Source organism: Pollachius pollachius (genome assembly GCF_949987615.1).
Source record: "Pollachius pollachius genome assembly, chromosome: 15".
In the NCBI taxonomy this organism is placed as follows: domain Eukaryota; kingdom Metazoa; phylum Chordata; class Actinopteri; order Gadiformes; family Gadidae; genus Pollachius; species Pollachius pollachius.
This window is the reverse complement of record NC_136948.1, coordinates 10,203,726-10,228,005: the sequence shown is the minus strand read 5'-3', so window position 1 is coordinate 10,228,005 and position 24,280 is coordinate 10,203,726. Positions and strand designations below refer to the sequence as shown.

Here is a 24,280-nt window from a genome sequence, read left to right as displayed (position 1 = left end):
CGTTATAGATCAGATGCGACTTACCATCTGTGTTTTGTTGTTGTCTCTGCACGATATGATTTGTATTGCAGACATGCGCGGTGGCTGCGGCAGGCGCGGAGTAACGACGCACGGCGGCCGCATGACGACGCGGCGGTGGACAGGTCAGTGGTTCAAAGAAGACTATTTCACATTAAGTTGTCCTTTTTATTATCATCAGTGCATTTCCGGTGCCATGTGTGTTTTTTTCTATTTGAATGGTCGCTGATCGGGAGCAGGCAGACCATGCCTGCTGATCTTCAGCCGTGATGTCATCTCCGCCCAGTTCGGCCGCAGCCCTATCATTTACAAAGCGCTCAGACTATTTCAATATCGAGTGCCTCCCCTGATGTACCTCTGTACATAAAGAATTGCAGGCTGCAATTCAATTGCAGACATTTAATGTATCAATATCCCTTCGCAAAAGGCCTGATATCCGGTGCAGCACATCATTGGTTCATCATCAGTGCTGCATCCATAAGCCTTCAAAAAAGGTTATTCCTTTATTTTGTATTTATTAATTAATAAATTAATCACAATTGTGATTAGACCGCAAAATGATAGTGAAAAGGCAGGGTAAGTAGATCAAAACATATGGCCTGTGGATCAGTCTGGCCTAGAGTCTGGTCCAGACAGACTGGACCAGAACCTGGACCACCAGTCTTGACCAGTCAAGACTAGAGTCTAAACTTAAGTCAAAACTAGAGTCTGGACAGGTTGGAGATCAACATCCTGGTGACTTCTTTATGATCAGGAAGATGTCATTCCAAACAGTACGACACAGATAGAAATCAAAAACTTTATTACAAAAATAAGTTACACTCACCTCCATTTTACAGTATAAAACAATTTATTTGCAGGAATGCAAAAAACGTTGTTGGCCACCAACAATAGTTTAAAACTGCTAACATCTTTTTTTCAAAAGGTGGTTGTAATGATTTTATTGAAGAGGGAGTTAACTGTATACAAAACCGGGGATTGAATAGCACTGTTTCCTTTTTGCTATACCTGGAAATAGAAATCATTCTCTGCAGTATCCCTTCTCCCACGGCGTGACGCTGATCCCCCGCACCAGGACACCAACAATAGGCACACATTTCGCGATGGCGGGGCAATATGGCAATTAGTATTCATTCAAGAGAACCTTGAAAATAAATATGAGTGACTCGCGGTGGTCAGGTGTGATCTGAGATCTTACATGATTGGGACGATTACTGGGTTATGGTGTTGTCTGACATTATTCTGTTGCTTCATTGGTATTAATATAAAACAAATCCACTAGAATAGTGGTTCCAAAGGGACACTGCAGGGCGTATTAAAACAAAGTTGGATGCCCCCTGTGGTGTTGAAGCCTTTACAAAAGTAACTTTTTTTTTCCTTTTTCGAAAAACTATACACCAGTAACTACATACTCTGAGCGCCACTGCTGCCGCTCAGCTCAAAATAGGATGGAAGCAGGGCTGGTTCTGACTCATCTGATGAGATTGTTTTGCATGCCCAGTTTGACTGTTTGCAGTGTCAGAGCCGCAGCTAAAACGCCTATATTACATTAAGTACATTGTTTTGTTTTGCGCTGCTGCTCTTGTGCATATTTTGTAGGGTAAAAACAAGCCCTGCTTCCATCAATATAGTTTCCCTATTTACAGCACAGGCCGGGTAGTGAGGTAGTCAACCAACCCTTAAAGACGAGCTCTGAAAAGAACAACTTTCCTGGAATGCCTGACTTATCCAGCCAGGTGGGTACGCCCTAAAGACCTGCAAACGTTCCTCCAAACATCCAAACCATTAAGATTAACAGGATATTCAGACAATTAGCACAAAAATATACAATAGCATCAAGCTCCTTTGAGCCACTTCAAACCTAAGAAACTTAAAAGTGCAAATTCTTCAATAATTATTTAAAAATGGCATGTTCTGGGGCGGGGAGAGGGGCGATTGTTGGGGCAATTCATGGAGCATGGTATGGAGCTAGGGGCTAGGAACAAGGTGGGGCAACCATTCATTATCCTCCGGCATTTTCTTTTCCAGGTGGCAGTTAGGGGGGGGGGGGGGGGGGGGGGGGGGGTGGGGGGGGGCTAGGAGATGCTTCTTCAGTAAGGCTGGAATATCGTTGGAACTTTTCGTTGAAGTTTGTTTTTCTATCAACATCCATTGCAGCTTACGGTGTAACCCCACACAGCAAGTCCGTCTCCACGTGGACAGGTCAGGACCGGCCACGCCCCCGCTTCCCTGCTGGAACCAATCAGAAGATGGATCACATGAGGCACATCACCCCGTCACTCACCATGGGATGATTCAATGGAGATGGAAAGCTGTTACTAGTACTGGTTCCCCCCAGAACACACCTTGTGGCAGCGCTGGAGGCCTGAGTGTGTCTAGCTCTGAAAGAAGACACCCCCTGTCAGGGTTTAGGGCATAAGGACCGTTTCAGATGTCAAGCAGTCCAAATGTTATTCAACACCAATATTACTCGTCTTCCGTGGCAACATAATTGATTACAAAAGCTGAACTTTAAAAGCGGTTCTTAGCCTATGTCCCAATCTTTGGACAGAAGCCACAACCTATGGACCCCTTCAGTCCTTTCACTTCTGCAGCCCTCTCATAGGAAGACGATTAAGGTAAAGCTAATGTTGCCGTAGCAACAGAACAATTCAAGTGGATGGGAGAGCCTCCTTTACCTCAGAGTCTCCGGTTCACCATCCTCCTCATACCCTCACTGTGAGCTCACCTCTGCTGGTCCCAGGACCTCCTCGCTGGGAGAAGCTGGCCCGGCCCCTGGGCGTGGCTCCGCCGCGGCCCCGGGTCTGGCTGGTGCCTCCGCGTACTCCTCCTCCGCCTCCTCCTCCTCCGCCGCCGCTTCCTCCTCCTCCACGGCCTCCCCTTCCTCTCCCGCTCACTTGGTAGTCGTCGTAGCCGTAGTAGGGGTCGTCGTAGCCGCCCCGGTAGTTGTGGTAGTCGTATCCGTAGTAATCATAGTAGTCTTCGTAGCCGTAATAGTCTGGAGGGTAGGAGTAGCCTCCGCGGCCCCCCCGGCCCCGTCCTCTGGTGGGCGGCGGCATGTGTGGGGGCCCGTAGTAATAGTAATCGTCATACCTGGGAGAGAGGCACACAGTGGTTAGAGATCCGTCCGGCGGAGAGATTAAACAGGGCCTGGCCCAAAGCGCACCTTATCCTTACATTTGCGTTTTGGCCGCTTGTCGGAGCGCTTTGCGCTCTTTCCTCTTCTGGTCGGGGGGCTTGGCGAAGACGATCTCTATGTGTTCCCCCTCCAGGTCCTTTCCATTGAGGTCAGCCAGAGCCTGTCAGATCATGACGGAGGGAGAGAGTTGGAGAAGGTCCTGAATGGCTGCAGAACCCTTTAGAAGGAGACTGAACGTTTGAAACCCCTTACCTTCACCGCGCCGTCCCTCTCCTCAAAGTGAATAAAGGCGTAGTCTTTCAACTTCTTCACCCTCTCCAGCTTGCCAAATTGACTGAAGGTGTTTTCCAGGATCTCCTCTGTTACTGTACTGGCTAGGTTCCTCACAAACAGAACCTTCACCTGGAAGAAATCATTCAAAAAGGTTAGTGATGAGGGCTGTCAATTGAGCCAAATACATACCGCTACAACTCTGATTACATTATAGTATATCAAGTGTAACTGAAATCTAATGGCTCATATTGTGAGCGTTTATACTGCGTGACTGGCTCACCCACGGTCAACCTTAGCCTAATGCATCCTACCCTACCCCCCAGGACTTTACCTTAGCCTAATGCACCCTACCCCAGAGGACTTTACCTTGGCCAAGTGCATCCTACCCCACTCCACAGGACTTTACCATAGCCTACTGCCACCTACCCTACTCAACAGGAGCTCACCTTGGCCATGACCTCCGGGTCGGGGTCTTCGATGGGGTCGGCCCACTCCACCGTGACCACGTTGCCCCACACCTTCACCTTGCCGCTCATAAGGCGGCGGCGGGCCTGGGCCGCTGTCTTGTGGTCCTCGTACTCCAGGAAGCAGAAGCCGCGGTTCTTCTTCTTGTCGTCTGGCTGGTGGTACAGGATGACGTCGTTTAGGCCCTCTGTGACAAGGAGAGATTCAGGGATATGTTTACCAGGACTTATTACAAGGGATGGATTTGCTTATATTTCCATACCCCAACCGACAATTTCCCTTGCAGAAAGGATTGTCTAATAATTATATTTCTTATGAACAGCAAATGATAACGATGTTAACATGTAAGATAAAACCCATCAAATGACAGGTCTGAAGTAAAGAGAAAATAAATTCTAGATGCCAATTGACACAAGCCTTTGTCCAGTCAGATCTTAGCGGTAAACCGTCACAGCGACCGAAGTCCCTCGGTGATACATAAATTAGGTCATCATTTGGACACAAAGAACAGTTAAGGTACTGGCATCTCAATTAATTATCCACTTAATGATAGAATGACTCATTTAACTCCTTAAACTGGGTCATTAAGACCAGTAGCCAAACAATTGGATGATTTAATTATTTTGTTGTACTTGTTTAATAATCTTGTGGGCAAAAACCGTGACCTGGACCTACCTGTGACTTTTGCAAATTCCTCCACAATCTGCTCTTTTGTTTTACTCTTGGGGATGGACCCCACAAACAGTCTATTATTGGCCACAGAGATGCAGACACCGATGTGTTTCCCTGGTCGAATTTCATTGTTGTTGCACTGTAAAAGATTGGAAACAACAAGAATGAGCAGGCCACCGGCGTAAGATGGTGAGTCGGTTATGATTCCATGTTAGCATCAACACAAACCAGAACACTCTGGTGTTAAAGGGATGCGAGACATGCCAGAGATGGCGTACGAGTAATGTTTAGCAGGACTTATCACAGGGGAGGAATCTGCTTATATTAGCATACCCCAACCGACAATTTCCCTTGCTGAAAGGATTGCCTAATAATTGCCATTTCTTATGATCAACAAATGATAATGATGTTAGCATGCAAAATAAAACTCATCAAGTGACAGGTCTGAAGTAAAGAGAAAAACATTCTAGATGCCAATTGACACAAGTCTTTGTCCATTCAGATCTTAGCGGTAAACCGTCACAGCGACCGAAGTCCCTCGGTGATACATTAATGAGGTCATCATTTGGACACAAAGAACAGTTAATGTACTGGCATCTCAATGAAATACCCATTTGATCTGGTGTTACAGGGATGTGAGACGGGCCAGAGAGGACATACCAGTTTAACGGCCTCCTGTGCAGCATCTTTAGTGCAAAACGTGACAAAGGCGTAGCCTCTGTTCAGGCCGCTGAGAGGGTCCATCATCAGGCGAAGGTCCCAGATAGGACCAGCCTTCTCGAACAGCGGGACCAGCTCGTCCTCAAACAGGTCTCTGGGGATCTTGCCAACGAATATCTGCCAGGTGGACAGAGATACGATTAAAATCATAGGAAGAATTGTGACCCACGCCGTGGTTGTACTGGTGTGTCCCGTCAGGTCTTAGCGGTTAGTCATCATTGCAACAAAGATTACTACAGAATAGACATGGTCATCATTTGGACACCAGGTGGAGTAGGCTGTGATCAGAGAGGGCCGTACCTCTGTACCGATGGTGGGCTGCACCCCGGAGTGGGCCGACTCAGGGGGGGGGCCCCCGTACTTCCTCTGGCCTGTGGTCACATCGAGTGTGTAGCCAGTCCTCTGCAGCAGGGCCTGTCAACACCATGGAGGGTTTAAACGCAGTGAGACTGACAGTTTAAATATAGGCGTACACTAAGTGGAGGGTCAGCAGTGTTTGTACTTCACTGCAATGTTGCTTTGATGCTTGCTACTACCCAAATATATTCCAACATAGTCAAGTAATAATAAAAGGTTTCCACGGTTCAATGTGGACTCACTTTGATTTTGGCCTCATCCGGTCCTTTATTGGAGTCTGACACTTTGGTCCCTTGTTTCTCTCGCTGTCTGTACGTCTTCATAACTCCACAAAGAAAGGCACTTTTGTTCTTCAAAGGAAACAGAATAATGTATACCATCAGAACAACACTTCCACCATTTCACGTTGTGCTGAAGAATGAAACCCCAGCTTCTTAGGATCCTCCAACAGGATGATATGACCAGTGTTGTCATACCTGAACATGTGAGAGGTCGCTCTCCTTGAACTGCAGCAGGACTTGCAGAGCTCCGTCCTCGTTGAACTCCTTCAGGGCCTCGATCGCCCGGTCATCCAGGTCACTGTGTGACACCAGTCCTGTTGGCAACCGAACGCACAACATACACAACAAGCAGCTGACAATTAAAACCAAATGGAGCTGCAGTGCCTTTCTATGATCAGGATTTTAGGCCAACTTGATAACGAAGTAGGCTTTTATGCTGTGATGGACCTTTAACCCATTATAATTATGGTCTAATGGAGAAATGTTTAGAAGCCAGGCTGTACTTTATTCCCCAATGAGGATTTTTTGCCCCACTAATCAACAGATGTGAGCGTGAAACATGATACGCATGTTCCCTCTATGGTGTGGCTCACGCTCTTAATCAGTCTGCCAGCATTGGGGTCTACAGAGGCGCCATCACCTGTCCCAAACTGCCACCAAGCAGACAGCTGCTGCTGCTATTGTTTCTGATTTGTCCCCATCTGGTTGAAATAGCAAGGCAAAGTGATTTCCCAGTGTTACACCCTAGTCCCGAAATGACCCCTGGATATGCTACTGAAACTCCTCCCTCTGTGAGTGTGTATATCTTACAAACGTGAGTAGGGCAAAGTACAGCCTGTAACCATATGCAGGTGATCTTTTAACCGTCTTTTTAGAGCCGTATTTAAATGGTGATTAGGGCCAGGTTACTATAAATCCATCGAATTGAACACTATTGTTACTCCGGAGAATAAGAATAAAGTGTTATTACAGTGAGAGGGACAACTTAAGTGATTTACAATGCAACTTCACTAGAAAGTGTATAAATAAACAAAGTGTAGCACTGCAGTACCCATTTTGGTAGGAAACCACAAAAAGTTGCTTTAAAATAACCAATTCCCACATTCAAAAAGGCAAAGAAGATAACAGCACATGCAAAAGTTTGCATCAATAAAATGCAAGTATATGAATATACAGAGACATTCATTTGTCTTACCTGCTATGTAAATTTCATCTAGTTTTTCAGCAACTTTCTGTGGTAAACCAGCTTCTAATAAAGTCTGGAAGTGCTCAGAATGGGTAACTGCAGCAGAGGTGTCCATTGGTTCTTCTGGACCATTTCCATTAATATGTTCTGTGGCCATGTCTCCAGAAATCTGTGTAAAGGCAATGAGCCAAATGAATGCGTGATCCTGGTAACATGTGGGTGTTGTGTGGACAAACGGCTTGTACATGGGGAGGGAAGGGGTGGGGGGGGGGGCAAAATCATGTATTTAGTGAATTATATTTGCAATGAATAAACTTGGCTTGAGTACGATTATGCAACAGAGGACCAATTTTGGACAGTAAATCAAACCTTCCCAAAAACAGTATAGAGCACAAAAAAAGGTTAGACTTTGTCTTTGTCCTCATAACTACAATAACACTGCATAACTCAGATCTTGAAGCTATACATAACTAATGGCAATTTCAGAGTGCATTAATTGTCAATACACTTCTGAAAGTTGGCAATACCATTTGAATATGGGAATCTCATTTGTTTCAAAGTTCGTGCATGCAGCACCAAGTCGCTGTTGCAGCGGTCCAGTGTATTCTCCAAAGTACATGTTAGCTCTGCTGCTGCCTCCAGCAGGCTAGATGCTCATCCACGTGTTCCTTCAGCGGCTGAGCCCCAGCTTCCGGTGGCTGACCAGTGAACAAGCATGTATCGTATAGCATACTGTCTACCAAAACTGACAACAAATCTAACTTGAAATCATATGAACTGGAACGGTGATTCTATAACTTAATATTTTATTTTACGGTTCCGTTACAAAATGAAGACATGTTTCAAGTTGCTACTATTTATCATTGTTCGTCTGTTTCTGGACTGAGGGCCAATAAGCACATTAAAGTGGTTCCTTATCGATCTAAGTTACTGCACATGCTTGCCGTGTGTAGAGCAACATCTTCCACGATGGTCAAATAACATTTTAATGCAGCCCCCTATAGAAAGACAGACCCGGCCACCTTAACAACCCATCGAGACGTACTAATATTATTGCATATAGCATCAGGCTTCAGTCAGAGGGAGGGGCTGGTTAACACGTTGGTGCTAGCTAGCTAGTCTGCACGGCTAAAGCTACTGTTGCCTCCTCTTTGGTTAGAAGTACAATAACAAAGCTCATCCATTGTTGTTCGTTGGAAGTTGGTCAAAATAAAAATTATATCCTAGTGTATCCATGTGCACACATTAAACAAACAATGAACCATAAAAAGCAGCACCACACAGGAAGCTTGTTTTCAGCAGCTAACGATAGCCACCGTGACAATGAGCCGATCTGTCAGACGGGCTAGCTCCATTTAGCATCTTCGCTAGCTCATCTGCTCAGCATTATATCAAGTCCTCCCTCAAACCTAATGTAGCGATGTTAACGTATCGATTGCTAAACCAAGCCGTACACCGTGGCCGTCCTCCCGGGGGCCCGCTAAAGCAGAGCTAGCTGCGGGTCCGCAGCGTGCCGCCGGAGGGAGAGTCCATTTTCAAAACGCCGGCTGGAGAACTCAGCCAGTTCACATTGTTTCAAACACCAGCACCGCGCACACTTCAGGAAACCAACTCATCAACATTCCTACGACTAATTGACATGTGCCATACCTGCCGATGGATCACCAAATTGTGTTGTGTTGATAATTTCGGAAGATAAATGTGATAATAAAAAGAGAAAAGTGTAAAACTCCCGGCACTGGTCCGGCTCCAGTCATTCACTCTTGAGGATGTAAAATGGCTGCCACGTTCACGCCGCGAGTTTTGTCTCGTCGACGGGGTTTCTGGGACCCCGGTGCACGGGCTGGCCCTGTGCTCTACTGTACAGCGATACCGCGTGGTCCGCTGTAGATTCTGAACTGGGAAATAGAGGGAATGAAGTAAATACGAATAAGGGGTTGTTTCCACAAGTTAATATGAATTAGAGGCTGTTTCCACAAATAAAAATGTATTAGAGGCCATTTCCACAAGTGAATATGAATTAGAGGCTATTTCCACAAGTAAATATGAATTAGACGCTTTTTCCAGAAGTGAATATGAATTAGAGGCTGTTTCCACAAGTGAATAGGAATTAGAGGCTGTTTCCACAAGTAAATATGAATTAGAGGCTGTTTCCACTATTAAATATGAATTAGAGGCTGTTTCCACAAGTAAATTTGAATTAGAGGCTGTTTCCATGTATGAATTTGAGGCTGTTTCCACAAGTGAATAGGAATTAGAGGCTGTTTCCACAAGGGGATATGAATCAGAGGCTGTTTTCACAAGTGAATACGAATTAGAGGCTGTTTTTACAAGTACATATGAATAGAGGCTGTTTCCACAAGTATATATGAATTTGAGGCTATATCCATAAATTGATATGAATAAGAGGCTGTTTCCACAAGTGAATATGAATTAGAGGCTGTTTCCATAAGTAGATATGAACTAGAGGCTATTTCCCCAAGTAAATACAAATTAGAGGCTGTTTCCACAAGTATATATGAATTAGAGATGGTTTCTAGAAGTAAATATGAATTAGAGGCTAAATAGAGTACAGATAAGAATGAAGTATCGTAGTGGCCCCCCGTTGCGATTCTACAGTGGTATAAATATTTTGTATGGGATTTAACTGTCTTTCATAGAAATTTGTTTAGGATGAGGTGCATGGTAAAATGCTTTTTAATTCATTTACCGTATAAATTTTGTGAAAAAAAAGTATGTATATGTCTAAATCATACTTTCGTCTTAGAACGGATTTCAAATTAGTTAATAAACTGATACCCTACAGCAGACCTTGGGTATTCCAGGGTCTGTGGTCCCACCTGCCACCACACTGGGTCACTCTCGTAGATCATTTGGTACGTAGGACCACGAAAAAACTTGGGCTTATTCCAGATACACATTCGACTCATTGTTGTAGGAAGAAAACAGCCATCGGATCATGGAACAATATCCTAACCTTGTCAATAAAAAGGCCCCCAAAAAGGGTTCTTACGGAAATACAGTCAAGCACTGAAATGCAATTATTTTCTCCAATCATTTTCTTTTATGTAGCTCATCATTTACACCCAAACAATGAAATGGCCTGTCTTTATTGATATATTAATAGGTTATACCTTATATTTATTGTTGATTTGTTCATAGGCTTTATTACCAATACAACCACCCACCCAGCACACAACGTCTTTTGGACGTTGATATCTGGGCTAGAGGGGATTTAGCCCAGATATCAACGTCCAAAAGACGTTGTGTGCTGGGTGGGCAGGGTCACACTAAAAGTTCAACTCAACTATGATAAGATACCCATTGGTCCGCATCTATCGGTGAACAGGTGGTTACACTGTTTGAAATGAATGTCTAATACCCATTTGGTTCCTCTTTTTGTCCAGAAACACTTTTCAATTGTAAATATAAATGGTTGTTGGTTTGCTTAAGCAAAGCAATGGTTTGCTTAACTTATTCTTAATATTCGTATCTTCTATGCCCTGCGTCATCACGGAACAGTCTGTACCCGGTGGTTTTAATCAGAGAAACACTCTGACTCTCAATGAGCTGGGAGGATTTAGTTTTCCTTCTAGCATCATGCATGCACATTATGTGTCCAAGGCAAACAGTAATGTAAGTGCAAATTAATATAGTGGTCCAGCAAATTCATGAACTAATGACCCCCTTCCACTTGCTATGACAAGACCAATGATAACCACCCAGTTACCTAGTAACCCCTCCCCCGGGATTAGAAGTATTAGGTCAGGACGGAAGGATGATTAGAGTGTGTTTTGACTTCTCGCCGTGGGTACTGGTCTTTTTTCCGAGTGATTATGAGCCAGGTAGCTAAGTGGCTGCTGATTCAGAGAGATCTCCGATAAGGTTGTAGGATGTTATCTAATCCCAGCAGTGTATATAGACTCAGGGGGAGCCTGTACACGGTATTGAAGCCACTTCCCCAAGCCAGCATCATCCAAGAGAAGAGGTGCGTTGCTGCTGAATTTGTACTTCTCTACAATGTTATTCTATGTATCATTTAACCTATTTTTTCAAACAAAATGTCATAGTTGAGAGTTTATTTTTAACCAACCTGTTAATGTCCCTGTTTGATAATATAGTTAACATTCACTTCCACCATGACGGCTTCAGTGAAAAGTGCCACGCTATCTGCTCTCCTGCTGTGTTTCCTCCTCTACATCGCGGACTCGTATCAGAACACAGACATGTCACGAAGTAAGATATCTGCTGTCCAATAACACTGTCCACTATTAATTCAACATTTTATTGTATTTTTGTATGGAAATGTGATACACTTACAATTTAAGAAACCTGGCTGTGGAAATATTATTAACAGGGCTTAATAGAATATAGCCTTTGCATATGTGTGCTTTGCAGGGTGCATGTTTCCCATGTATATCAACAGTCTTTGTTAGGAATATCCACGTTTTCATTGTGGGTTATTAATGTAAACGATAGAGTAAACAGATTTTTCATCAGAATGACAGCAATCAAAGAAACCTCACCTAAAGTTTTCTTGTACCTTGTTTGTTAGTTGGTTTATTAATCCGGGGTCATTGATGGTTTCCCAGTGGGCTGTGGTGAATGCACTCTGAGGAGAAACCCTCTGTTCTCTCGGGAGAGACCGGTGTACCAGTGCATGGGCTGCTGCTTCTCCAAAGCGTTCCCCACTCCCCTGAAGTCCAAGGAGGCCATGATCGTGACAAAGAACATAACATCGGAGGCCACCTGCTGTGTCGCATCACGTAGCACTCCGGTATTCATCAACTATTTCCTAAAAAAATAATTAGAGACTGAAATAAACATATATTGTAATGACTTATTATTAAAGCTGTAACACATGAGATAAGATACAAATAATTAATCCAGGACGGACAATGTGTCCTCACACAGCAGCATAATTACAGGACAGTCAAAGCATTAAAAAGGAGATAAAGAATGTAAAGGACCCATAATGTACACGTTATTAAAGTAGAGGCCCTCGTTATATATGCCTAATTTCTGTAATGTTGCAAAGCTTGTACAGTAGGATGTGATGCAGCACATGAATGTATAACCAGCTAAACTCCTGCCTGCTTCTCTCTGTCCTCTTTCAGACCAAGGTTATCTTAGGAAACGGAAACACAGAGTGGGTGAAGAACCAGACCGCCTGCCACTGTGGTACCTGCCGTTACCACAGACAGTAGAGGTGGAGACTGCAGTTCGTCCCTGATCTGGAAAAGAAGTTCAGAAACAGATTGTCTTCATGATGTGCGCGTGCCTTCACTCTTCTAAATGTCTGCAGCCCAACATGCACCTCTCTTGTGTAAATACAATAATATCTCTCGGTAGATTAAATGATAAATTATAGAAATAAACTTTATCAAAACATGTAGACTACATCTTCACTTCTTTTTGTTGTGAGCCATGGTATTAGGTACCTGTTGATGTCAATGTTATACCGGATTATTGACAATAATCAATCATCAAAATCAAATGAAAATGTTACAAAAATATATATCATGCAAACTATTAAGCTCACAGTGTTAACCATATGCGAAAAGTTATTGGAATAACAAAATGTGTTATGGGATCTTATCCATCTTTTGATTTGCAACACATACATTTTTTTTTATATATATATATTAAGAACCTAAAAACACTTTTTTGTGTCTTAGTTATATTGATTGCTAATTGTAATGATGTGTGTATTTATTGTCTGTTTGTACTTCCACTGATCTATAGGGCTCATTAATAGGTAAAATACATAAAGAAAATCTCTCTACAAAAGTTGATTAAGTGAATGCTTTATTGTGTAACAATGTTACACCATATAAATATACATGAACTGTGTTTGGTTGGTTGAACCCCTTATATCTGGCTGCTGAGTTGTTTGGAGATATAATATGTCATTCTGTATTGTAAGTGTGTCATATTCAATTTGAGAAATAAATGTATAACATAGTTAAATTCAGAACACTTCGAAAATTAGTAGACAATTTTGGTCATACATTATCAGCATCCAGTATTTCCCAGGATCATGTTTTACCAAACAATATTCAATCAAATGCCTCACTAAAACTTGGAGCAAGTAGCAATAAAACCAAAGGTTACAGACCATAACAATGGTCTATATTATAAGGTAGGGTGCTGGGTAAACGTCGGGGCCTAGTTTGTAGATTACCATCTTGTGTCATTGTAAGGTCATTGATGCTTTGTTGACATCAGAGAATGTGGAGCACACACTCTGGCGCTCCCCTCCCCCTCCTGCGTGCCCGTGCGTGTGCGCGTCTGGCGACGTAACATCTGTGCGTACGCGGTCGTGATTGTTGTGAAGATGGCGGAGGGGGAGACAGAGAAGGAATATGATACACGGAAAACTATCGAGGGACTCCGAGAACGTTTTCAGAATTTGACCGCAACACTAAAAGAAAGCTCGGGATCGTCGTTGGAGGCCTCTTTGCATTTCTGCCAAGAGTTTTGTCAAGTAAGCTTGTTTCCTCCGCGTCGTCCCAGCCTGCAGCCTCCTGCTTCCTGGCCGAGGATGCGCGTGTACGTCGGCTACAACAATGTAGCTAAGCGGCTAGCGAGCTAGCTGGCTAGCAAGCTAGCTGCCTTTTAAGATGAGATGGAAAACCTTTCCTCTGCTATTTGACCCGTCCGTTATTACGCTATGTGCCAGTTGTCAATGTTTATGTGCGCATTGGTCGGATTATCGTGTGGAGAAGTGACCTTGATGCATGAGCGTTGATCCCGCAGTGGTTTTCCTCCGGGCCGGAGGTCCAGATGAAGCTAGCTGGGTGCAGGTCCCAGTGGTCATGCTGGGAGGACGGGGGGCTAGCGACATACTGAAATAATCCATGCATGTTTGCATTGCATTTGGGTTAATGAATGGCACTGGACATGCACGTTTAAACCGAGTTTTGTTGAATGATTCTTGCAGATCTTAAATGGTTGCATACATTGTCTACTTTTGATAGTCTGCGTTATTTCACGAAAGAAAAAAGCAGTGATTTTTTTTTTTTTTTAAACAAGGTGTTAGCCAAGGCCGCATGCCCCAATTACCGTAGTTAACCATCGCTGGCCTGCAAGAACTCAGGTCCCATGCCCCAATAACCGTAGTTCACCATCACCGTTATGTACGAGCTCAGGTCCCATGCCCCAATTACCGTTATGTACGAACTCAGGTCCCATGCCCCAATTACCGTAGTTCACCATCGGTCTGTACGAACTCGGGTCCCATGCCCTAATTATCATAGTTCACCATCACCGGCCTGCAGAACGCGGGTCTCATGCCTTAATCAGCGTAGTTCATCATCACCGGCCTGCAGAACTCTGGTCACAGAAATAAACATTCCTGCAGTTGACAAATACATGCATTTTATTCTGAAAAGTGTCCACATCACCACGATGTCTCACAGCTTCATTTCCACTTTCCATCATAAAAACTGTAGCTGATGGGAGTCAGTTATTGAATACTTTTCGATAATATCGACACGAATTCAAAGCCGTAATATGAAATCCATTTTGAGGTCCTGATGAGAATTGTTATGCATGTCTTATAAATATATAGATCTGATTCAATGTGTTTTACTTTTACCATAATCCAAAATATGATGATGGTTGCTTGGTCAAATCCTGCAGAAGTTATAAATGTGCAGATATAACCATTACCACTCTGAATATGTGTTAAGCTGATTAAGGATCTAGTTTATGGCTCAATGATATGGAAGGGGAAATTGATGAGGAGTCATTAAACAAACATCAATGAGCAAGAATACAATAAAACGTGGATAAGACTCGTATAAAAAGATGTATTATATGATCCATTTAAAAAGTGTGTGTACACTACAAACTTAATGTGATCTACCAAGCTGTTTCTTTTAAGTATGGAATCATAACCTTTACCAAAAGTTTATTGTAATGGACTTGATTCAATAAATAAATTAGAAACTTGATCCTAGAATTTATTTTTTATCTCTTTCCATTATTTTTCTCCATTGCATTTAAAACTTTGCATTTCCTTTCTGATATAGAAACGGTGTTTGACAGTTAAAGCGCAAGTTCTACCTACCTTGGCTTTCCTAAAGTAGCAGATGATCAGTTCTATGTGGTTCTGACCTGACTTGCATTGCTTTACATTGTATACCATTATGAATGACTTTTCTTATGGTCTGATTTAATGTTACTTTTAGCTACATCGAAGCATAGATGTCGTAGTAGCGGTACCATCATTAATGGCCTCTATTCCCTGGTGTTTACATTGGTATGGTAGGTCCTAGTGGAGAATGCTGGTCGGTGGAAGACGGATGAAGACCCCTTGCCCCTGCTGGAGGTCTACACTGTGGCCATACTCAGCTTCGCAAAGGCCACCTCGTGTCTCTCCTCTGAATGTGAAAATGTGCCACTTCTACTTGAAAAGTTAGCACTGTGAGTAGGGTATTCTGTCCAATCCAGACACTGCGTACACTTGTTAACAACTTTATTTCACTTTTCTACCCCAACCCAAAATTTTCCTTTCCATTCTGTGAGTGTAACGATCCATGTAGGTGTTTGCTTGTGTGTTCAAATCGACTCAGTGTGTCTATTGCTAAGCCATTCAACCATGTTGTTAAAATAATTAAATATGAGATGGTAAAATATAAGACACACCGGCATGATTAAAAAGGGTTAAATCCTGGGGTTGTTCACAAATTTCATTCATGTTTACAGAAGCACCATCAAGGAACCTGCCCTCATTCTCGTTCTCTCCCTTGTTATTTTGATGTGCAAATTCTGGCCTTGAAATTTGTATATTTAGATCCATTAGACATTTCTATGCATGGTGTATTGTATCTGTCCTTGAACTATATTTTTCTCTGATGGATGGTGAATTCACAGGAGTTGTGTGGAGTTGCTACTTTTACTGCCCCAGCACGTCCCTGTTGCCTTATGGGAGGAATTCCAGTCCTCCATGAAGGTCAGTTTAAAGATTTTAACTCAGATTCTGAGATTCCCCTTTTTTATTCTCCTCACCTCAACTCCTGCCTTAGTGATGAAATCAGATATTGTTGTTAAATGGTTGCAGCACTCTGTGGCATCTAACCATCTGCCCACTTTCCTTTCCTTCCCAAGTTGGCACACAGCCTTTCTCAAGAGACGGGTCACACTCAGCTCTGCGTGCTCTCTGTCATGGCTCAGCAGGGTGGCGTGTGGTCCAACGCCACTCTGAGCAGCATCCTGGCCAACGGATCTCCTCAGACTGATCATGGTCAGTTCTGGGATAGATCCCAGTGGGTGTTGTCCGGGATCAACACACAATCAATGCACAGAGCATTAAACACAATCTGATACTCCATAGAAGTCCCTTTTTGTTTCTTGTGCTCAGCATTTTGCTAGCATTATTCGCAAAAGAAAATAATTGCAAAAATGTATTTGTTTGGAAGAAGAGATGTGGTTTCTTAGATCCGTTGTTAAGCTAATGTTTGAATGAGTAACCGTTTCCCTCTGCTTCCATCTTTCTTTTGTAGTCCACGAATTTCTGGAGTTGGAAGGTCCTATGCTGCTCAACATGAGACTAAAGCATCTGATCAAAGTGGACAGTATTGAAAAGGCTGCGGTCCTTGCTAAGATATGCTCAGAGTACCCGGGATATGAAGGAAAAGGGAACTTTAAGCAAATCTACTTGGTTTGCATCTGCATGACGAAAACTCAAGAGCAGCTCACGGAAGAAGTAAGTGATTTACTTATCCTCACCAAGCACCTGTTGAAGATCGTGTTGTCAAAAGGAATGGTTTTGGTTTTTCTTGCATGATAATATGGTGTTTTCCTTTTTCAACAATGTAATAGTTTACCTCTACTATGTTTCTCTTTACATTCTGCTCATTATAATAATTGTGTATATAGATATTGTATGCATTATTCCCACATGTAGAAATAGTGTAATTCTTATATACCCAACTCTGGGATTAATGTGTACTTCATCTTTGTCTCATCCCAGATCACATCCATCGACTGTAAAGATGCTCTGGACATGATCTGTAACCTGGAGTCGGAGGGCGACGAGAAGGGAGCCTTGTGTTTATGTACTGCCTTCCTCAAGCGACAGCTTCTCCAAGAAGAGGTTTATTGTGCCTGGTGGGTTTCCAACACGGGTTTGAGCTCCGTTCGTGCATGCAAACACAGAGGACGAGGTTCTCCCCCACCCAAACCAAAGATTATTAATCTTTGACGGCGTGATTAGTTAGGATGAATAGGTTTCTGAAAATTTTGGATCTAACTGAATAGATTGACTCGGCTAATATTTAAACTGGTGTTATTCTGATTTGCCAGGGAACTCACGCTGTTCTGGAGTAAGCTGCTGATTCGGCTGGAGTCCTCGACGGATGTATTTCTGGAGCAGAGCAAGAAGATGACGCTGCTGTGCAGAAGCGTCTGTCACATCCTGTTCTTCATCAAAGTTATACAAAATGAGGTACATTTAAAAAACGTTACATCTATATGGTCTGCTTTCATGTGTCCAAAGGAACTGACTTCACGTTGTTTTTTTTTTGATTTTGTGTTTCTCAGGTCGGAGAGGTGGGGCTCCCAGTGTGTGTGGAAATGTGCATTCAGGCCGTTAAAATGACGACCAGTGACCATAAGGACAGCAAGTCTACCATCTGCAAAACTATTTGCTGCCTCTTGCCAAACGATCTTGAGGTGAAGCGTGCGTGTCAGCTGACGGAGTTCCTCCTCCAGCCAACCGTGGACTCCTACTACTCTGTGGAGTCCTTATACAACGAGCCGGACCAGAAGCCAGAGGAGGAGGGGAACCTGCCGGTCCCTAACTCCCTACGCTGTGAGTTACTGCTGGCCTTGAAGACACAGTGGCCTTTTGATCCCGAGTTCTGGGACTGGAGAACATTGAAGCGCAACTGCTTGGCATTGATGGGTGAAGAAGCGGCCATTGTGTCGTCCATAGACACGCTGAACGACGCGGAGGAACAAGAGGAGGAGAGCGCCCTGGCCAAGGCCCCGGAGTACAAGGATCTGGAGGACTTTCTGTTGAACACTACAAATGAACTGAACGAGATCACAGATGAGAGGGAGAAGAATAGAGAGGCTAAAAAACTAAGGGAGCAAGGCTTTGTCTCTGCTCGGTTTCGCAATTGGCGAGCGTACATGCAGTACTGTGTTTTATGCGACAAGGAGTTTTTAGGTCACCGTATTGTGCGCCACGCTCAGAAGCATTTTAAAGATGGTATGTATCTGTGCCCGATTTGCGCGGATAGTTTTGAAAGCCGGGAGGTTTTAGAGCCACATGTTGCTTCCCATGTCAAGCAATCATGTAAAGAGAGACTAGCTGCAATGAAAGCTGCTAGGAAGGTTGGCAAACCAGTTCAGACTGCTAAAAGTCCGTTAAAAAATGTAAAGGTGGCCGTAAAAACCAACCTCAGCCCTGTCAAAATAGAGCCTTCAAACGGCAATTATGCCAGTATTGACACGCAAGTAAACCCAACGAGCCTCGTCACCCAGGAGCAAGGGACGTCCGAAACACAGCTCAGCCAGGATTGTTTCTGTCCAGTTCAAAACTGTTCAAAGGCGTTCAAGTTTTTCCGTAATCTCATGGCTCATGTAAGATGCCACAAGGATGATGCAGAAGCAATACGTTTCCTAGAGATACAGAAGCAGAAGGTGGTGTGCCAGTATTGCAGGCGGCAGTTTGTTAATGTTAAACATCTCAATGATCATTTGCAAATGCACTGTGGGATCAAACCATATATCTGCATACAGCTTGATTGCAAAGCTAGTTTTAACTCCAATTCTGAACTGCTCATGCATAGGAAAACGCATCCAGAATTCCAGGCTCGGTGTATGCTCCCTAATTGTGGACAGATTTTTAATGAGGCCTATTTGTTATATGATCATGAGGCCCAGCATTACCTTACATACACGAGCCAGACAGTCAACTGTGCAAAGGTTTTAACCTCGCCGTCCGAATGCCTGTCTCTCCAAGGGAATCATGGTACACATGATGCGTTGAACAGTCCTCCACCATCCAACGAAGTCCTTCAGCCCCCCCCAAACGTTCAGGCCGCCCCCCAGGACACACCTAAGAAGGATGAGAAGTGCTCAGCCTTCGTCCGCCTGGAACGCATCGACACAGAGGCTTATATGAAGGACGTGGCCATGGCGAGCACCTCACCCTCCAAGTCGCCACTGACACCCAAGGAGCCTAATCCTTTAAGGGTGAAACACTCCATCGAAAGCATGCTAAATCAGGATCTAGAGGCTGAAGAACCAGAGAAGTGCTATACTCCCCTGACCAATCCCGCCCCAGCAACAGTTGATGCAACAGAGCCGCAGCAAGTTCAGCCTCAGCAACCAACCATAGTAGTTGAGCACGTGGAGAATCCACCTGTATACCCTGTTCCCCTCACAATAAACCATGTAGATGGTCCGCTGAGAGAAGACATGGATAATGGAGTTGCTCATGTCTTTCAGAAAGTGCCACCTCAGATTCTCTCTCCATCCCAGATAAAAGCTGAGAACCCATGCTCCTCACACGGCTATTCTCCTAGCATTCCAGCTGCAGCTGGCAATGAGGAGATCATGCATTGCTGCCCATATAAGGACTGTACACGTGCATACAGCACAAATAAAAGTCTCTCACGGCATGTGAAGAAACAACACCCTGAAATATTTGAAGATTGGAAACTTGCCAAGAAATACAACAAAGTGGTAAAAATAACTGCGAAGAAAATCTCTAACATGGAAACGGCATCCCCCAGTCAGTCACACAGATCCCCGACTCCACAGATACCACCACTATGCAACAAGGCAGGGATGCAGCAGATGGATTATCCTCTGGGATGTTCAGGCTCACCTGCCCCCTGTTACCCTGGCTCAGTGGACCCAGTGCCTATCACTCCAATGGTGAATCCTACCCACTATCCATCATGGGGAAGCCCAGGGAATTCTGCTGGCCTAATGAATTCAGAAGGAGCCCAGGATTGGCCTTCATCTCCTATGAGTAACTGTTTTCCTGATGTCTTTAATGTGGCTGAATATCCGTCCCGGAGTTACCCTCAGTGGCAACCAGATCTCTATCAAACCACGGCCCCTCTCCCGGCTGAACGAGACCATTCACTGGCAGCTACACACAGTGGAACCATGTCACATGTTGCTTCAGATTCAACTTTGATGTCTCAGTATGTATCTAGCTCACTAATGCTTGACAATGTGGCCCAAATACACAATGGTGGACAGCAATATGTATTAATGCAGCCGGAGGCCAGTGTTGACAGTGATTCAAGAAAGACGAATACCAATATGACGGGCCAGATCGGTCACCCCAGTAGCATTTTAACAGTTGAAAACCTTCCGGTTGAAACCTATCCCCCTCCATACAATCAGAACGCAGCAGCCAGTCTGCCTCCAGAAATAAAGGAAGACCTCCCAATGAAATGTCAGACAGACATCCCAGAGACCGAAGGTGTACCGAAAGCCACCTCCGTCATTCCCAAGGCTACGACACCCGAGGTGGAGACGCCTGCTCTTGATCCGATTGACAGGGCGGTCAAGGTTCTGCTCAGTCCGCAAAGCGTTATTACCGCAGACGTCCCGTTTGAGGAAGACCTGAGTACGGTCGAAGGTGAGGCTAATCCCTCCGATGACAAGAGCAACGATGCTGATGCACCGAAAGGAAAGCGAAACAGACTGAGCAAGAGAACCAAATGGCCGGCGATAATAAAGGACGGTAAAGTCATCTGCAGGAGATGCTTCCGAGAGTTCACGAGCACCAAGTCCCTCGGAGGTCATCTATCAAAGCGGTCTCAATGCAAGCCGTTGGATGAGGTGGATCTAACGGCTGACCTACCCACATCATTCCTAGATTTTCTCAATGACCCTCTCGTCCCCGATACTAATGGAGCAATATTCAACATGACCAATGGAGAGTTCTCACAGGAAAGCTGTAGCTTGACCACTTTGACCACGCCTCACCTGATTAAAACAGAGCCCCAGAATTCAATGATAGACCCCTCTTCTGCTCCGCTCCCGTCGGCCTCCAAGGAGCTCCCGCCCGGTCAGACCAACAGCGATCAGAAGGAGAAGGAGTCCACTGCCTCCTCCCAGGCCAGGCCCCGCAGTGAGGATCACTTGATGGAAATCTCCAAGGCCTTTCAAAGGTTGGATTTAATTGAGGCTGCACAGGAGAAGTTGAAAATGGAAAAAATGGCCTTAGCTCAACATGTTGTCATCACAGACTCCTTATCTGACCATGAAAAAAGTAAGACTCAGAAAGAAAAACGCGAGGAGAAGTCTCGGGAAAAGTTACCCAAACCTTTTAAGTGTGATCAGGATGATTGTGAGTTTTCATTCATGACGAAAGAGGCATTATTCAAACACTTGGCAAAAATGCATGATTACACTAATGATAAGATAGACGAATTGAAAAGGACTCCAGTGAAGTTTTCACCATACCCCTGTCAGATTTGCCCTAAAACATTTACCAGAACGACAGGCTTGAGAATCCATTACGAAAAGGTTCATCGCTTAACAAAGCCAGAGATGCTGAAGCTAAAATTCAGTGCACGCAATAGGCGTGTATTCAGACTAGCCAAAGAAGATTGTTATAGCAGCCGTACCACCAGCGCTGCGGAGAATACAAGCCGTACAACGAGATCTTCACTAGGAGTACCTGGAATTAAACAAGAGCCACTTGATATAGCGATTGAAACTCAGGCAGACCATGAAGACAACATCATGATGGTCACGGCTGCATCTGATTCTGCAGACGAAGGTATTGCCTGTGAAATATTAACTGTTACAAAGTTGCCATCCCCTCTTCACTATTTGAGCGACGGGCAGAACTGTGAGATGAGCTCCTCATCAATGCCTGACCCGGCTCAAGAGGAACCCGGAGAGGCTCAAGCAAACCCGGGCCCAGAACCAAACGAGCAGCATGGGGAGGCGAGCATAGAGTCGAATCCCCATGAACCATCTGACCAACCGAGTGGTTCAAAAACCTCGCCCACAAAGGAGGAGCACCACAAGAGAGAGAAGCCCCAGAAGAAGATGGGGCTGAAGATGGGCGACCTAGACAACGCCTTCAGCCCTTATAGACCGTATCGCTGTGTTCACGAAGGATGCAGCGCTGCGTTTACCATTCAACAGAACCTCATCCTCCATTACAGGGCTATGCATCAGGCCTCCTTGCCCTTGACCAGAGCAGAAGGGGATTCTGATAAACACAGTGTAACGAGCGGACAAGAGAGCGTAGTCAAAGATGATGAAGTCAGATGTCAAGTAAAGGATTGTTCCAGAGTGTTCATGGGAGTCCCTAAGTTAGTGCAGCATTACCTTTTACTTCATAAATTCACGCGTGATAAAGCCACTGCTATGATGTCCAGCATGAACGTAGGAACATTTAAATGCGATCGGGAGGAGTGCTCTCTACCCTTTGAGTGTGCGGACAAGTACATTGAGCACATCAAAAACTTCCACAAAGAAATCGCAATCTCTGAGAGCGGGTCAGTGGACACGACATTTAAGTGTGAGTATGACGGATGTGACTGTGTCTACACTACAAAGTCCAACCTCCTGCGACATCTGATCAAGAAGCACGAGTACGTCTACGATCCGAAAAGTAGCGACGGTAGGAGAACCAAGTCAGTAGGCCTGTTTGGCCCGGAAAACAGCCCGAAAGAAATCTTTGAAAGCAAGTACAAAGTGAAAAAGAAAAACCTAAAAAAAAAAGAGGTCAACTCTATAGATCATTGGAGCAGCTTTGGAAAACCTGCTCTCAAATCCCACGAGGAGGCGTCCGCCCTGTGCACCAAGAAGTCCTCCCTGCAGTACCCTTGTATGATAATGGGCTGTGACACCGTGGAGCGGGCCGAGAGGAGCATCTTCAAACATTACACCACTCATGGCCTCACAGAGCGGTACATTGAGGACCATAGGAGCCAGTTTATATTCTGCAAAAAGTATTCCCGTTCCAGGTTTAAAGACGCAAACAAATCTGAAGGCATGTCCACGAGCTCTTCGTCCGAAGTGAGTGAAAACGAAGACAGTGAAACCGAAGTTGCAAAACCCAACGGCCCGAACGCAGACGACCGATTGGCCCACGACTACAGCAAATCACCCACCGACGAGAGTTCAGAGTCTCAGACTTCCACCGTGACCGAGGGGAATAAGAAAGGCCGTCCTAGGAAGCCTGCTCATCCAACACCAGCTTGCACAGAGCGGATGCAGACCCTCAGAAACCGTCTGACTGTTAGCAGTTCCAGGGATAACTCTAATCCTGGAACTCCCTCGCCCCCAGAGGAGCAGTGTGACGAGGGTCTCCTCCCTGAAACGTTTAAGCCTTCAGAACTCGAAGATTCCTTCTTAAAGTTTATAGAAACCTCAGAGTCAACCCAAGCTTCCAAACGGAAGCTGAGCGATAGAGCCGGTGTTGAACTGCCAGCCAAAAAGCCTCACTCTGTCAAACAAAAGTCTGCTCAAAGGGCGAAAGTCTCAGATGAAATAAGTGACAATGCAAATGCAGTTGACTTCAGAAATCCCCTTAATCTCAAATCAGTTAATAACGTTAAGATTTTAGTGGATAAAACTTTTTCAGATGGTGCCGACCTTTTACTCAAGCAGCTACAAAATATGAGACCAATAGTTATCATAAAGAAAGTGGTTTTGTAGTGGATCGTAGCCTGGGCTTTATTTTCAACCTCACTCAGGATTCGAGAAGGTAAATGCTGCAGAATGGTTTGTTGATGGTGCATCAGATTTCCAACTATTAAGTGGTCCCAGTTAAACAGGAAATTGACAATTTTGTACTTATGAAATATATGTCTTGGATGATTTTAAGTATGTACGTTAGATATAATAACCAGGTAATCTTTAGGGCATAGATTTTAGAAACATGTTTGTATTTATGAGCTTAGTACTGAAGAGTTTTTTTTTCTTTTCTAATTGGAGACTTTTAAGAACTGTTTTATATATCCCTATGGGATTTCAAGTATTGTTTGTATTTATTTTATCCTTTCTCAACACTAGTAGACCTATCTGTAATATTTACATGTCTTCCACACAGTGTTCAATAAAATGTAACCTGTACCTTTTGTAAATCTTGGATCGATGGATTATTTTTGTAACACCGGTAACCAGCCTCTGTTGTGACTGGAGGGTGGGGTTAGGACAGGTGGGGTA

General features: G+C 44.3%; 3 protein-coding genes across 8 annotated transcripts; 2 read left to right on the top strand and 1 right to left on the bottom strand.

Moving 5' to 3' along the window:
* Positions 1-803: 803 nt before the first annotated feature.
* LOC307087051 (heterogeneous nuclear ribonucleoprotein Q-like) lies at positions 804-8,896 on the bottom strand. 6 transcript variants are annotated; one of them, XM_079752476.1, is made up of 13 exons: positions 8,762-8,896; positions 7,121-7,280; positions 6,121-6,239; positions 5,887-5,994; positions 5,588-5,701; positions 5,228-5,404; positions 4,571-4,706; positions 3,877-4,082; positions 3,410-3,559; positions 3,196-3,317; positions 2,747-3,111; positions 2,364-2,416; positions 804-2,250 (listed from the first exon to the last, which is right to left on the bottom strand). In XM_079752476.1, the coding sequence occupies exons 2-12, from the start codon at positions 7,266-7,268 to the stop codon at positions 2,394-2,396; spliced, it is 1,668 nt and encodes a 555-aa protein (XP_079608602.1). In that variant the 5' UTR covers positions 7,269-7,280; positions 8,762-8,896; the 3' UTR covers positions 804-2,250; positions 2,364-2,393. The 6 variants fall into 6 exon arrangements, with proteins under 6 accessions (XP_079608602.1, XP_079608598.1, XP_079608599.1 ...); XM_079752472.1 differs by having other exon boundaries at positions 2,364-2,399; XM_079752473.1 differs by having other exon boundaries at positions 804-2,247; positions 2,364-2,399.
* Positions 8,897-11,250: 2,354 nt separating this feature from the next.
* Positions 11,251-12,318, top strand: cga (glycoprotein hormones, alpha polypeptide; the record flags this gene model as incomplete). Its single annotated transcript, XM_079752746.1, has 3 exons — positions 11,251-11,347; positions 11,704-11,888; positions 12,229-12,318. 3 exons carry the CDS (start codon positions 11,251-11,253, stop codon positions 12,316-12,318), a joined length of 372 nt encoding a protein of 123 aa, XP_079608872.1.
* Positions 12,319-13,448: 1,130 nt separating this feature from the next.
* Positions 13,449-24,176, top strand: znf292a (zinc finger protein 292a; the record flags this gene model as incomplete). Its single annotated transcript, XM_079752559.1, has 8 exons — positions 13,449-13,598; positions 15,387-15,541; positions 15,992-16,070; positions 16,226-16,361; positions 16,621-16,823; positions 17,091-17,227; positions 17,423-17,564; positions 17,660-24,176. 8 exons carry the CDS (start codon positions 13,449-13,451, stop codon positions 23,768-23,770), a joined length of 7,113 nt encoding a protein of 2,370 aa, XP_079608685.1. The 3' UTR covers positions 23,771-24,176.
* Between the last annotated feature and the right edge of the window lie 104 nt (positions 24,177-24,280).

What these genes read in the sequence shown, in the direction of transcription:
- LOC307087051 (XM_079752471.1), bottom strand. Translation starts at nt 7,268, where the DNA reads ATGGCCACAGAACATATTAATGGAAATGGTCCAGAAGAACCAATGGAC. An exon ending in AGATGAAATTTACATAGCAG is followed by an intron (nt 6,240 to 7,120) that starts GTAAGACAAATG and finishes GGTTGCCAACAG; the next exon opens with GACTGGTGTCACACAGTGAC. An exon ending in AGCCCACCATCGGTACAGAG is followed by an intron (nt 5,405 to 5,587) that starts GTACGGCCCTCT and finishes TCCACCTGGCAG; the next exon opens with ATATTCGTTGGCAAGATCCC.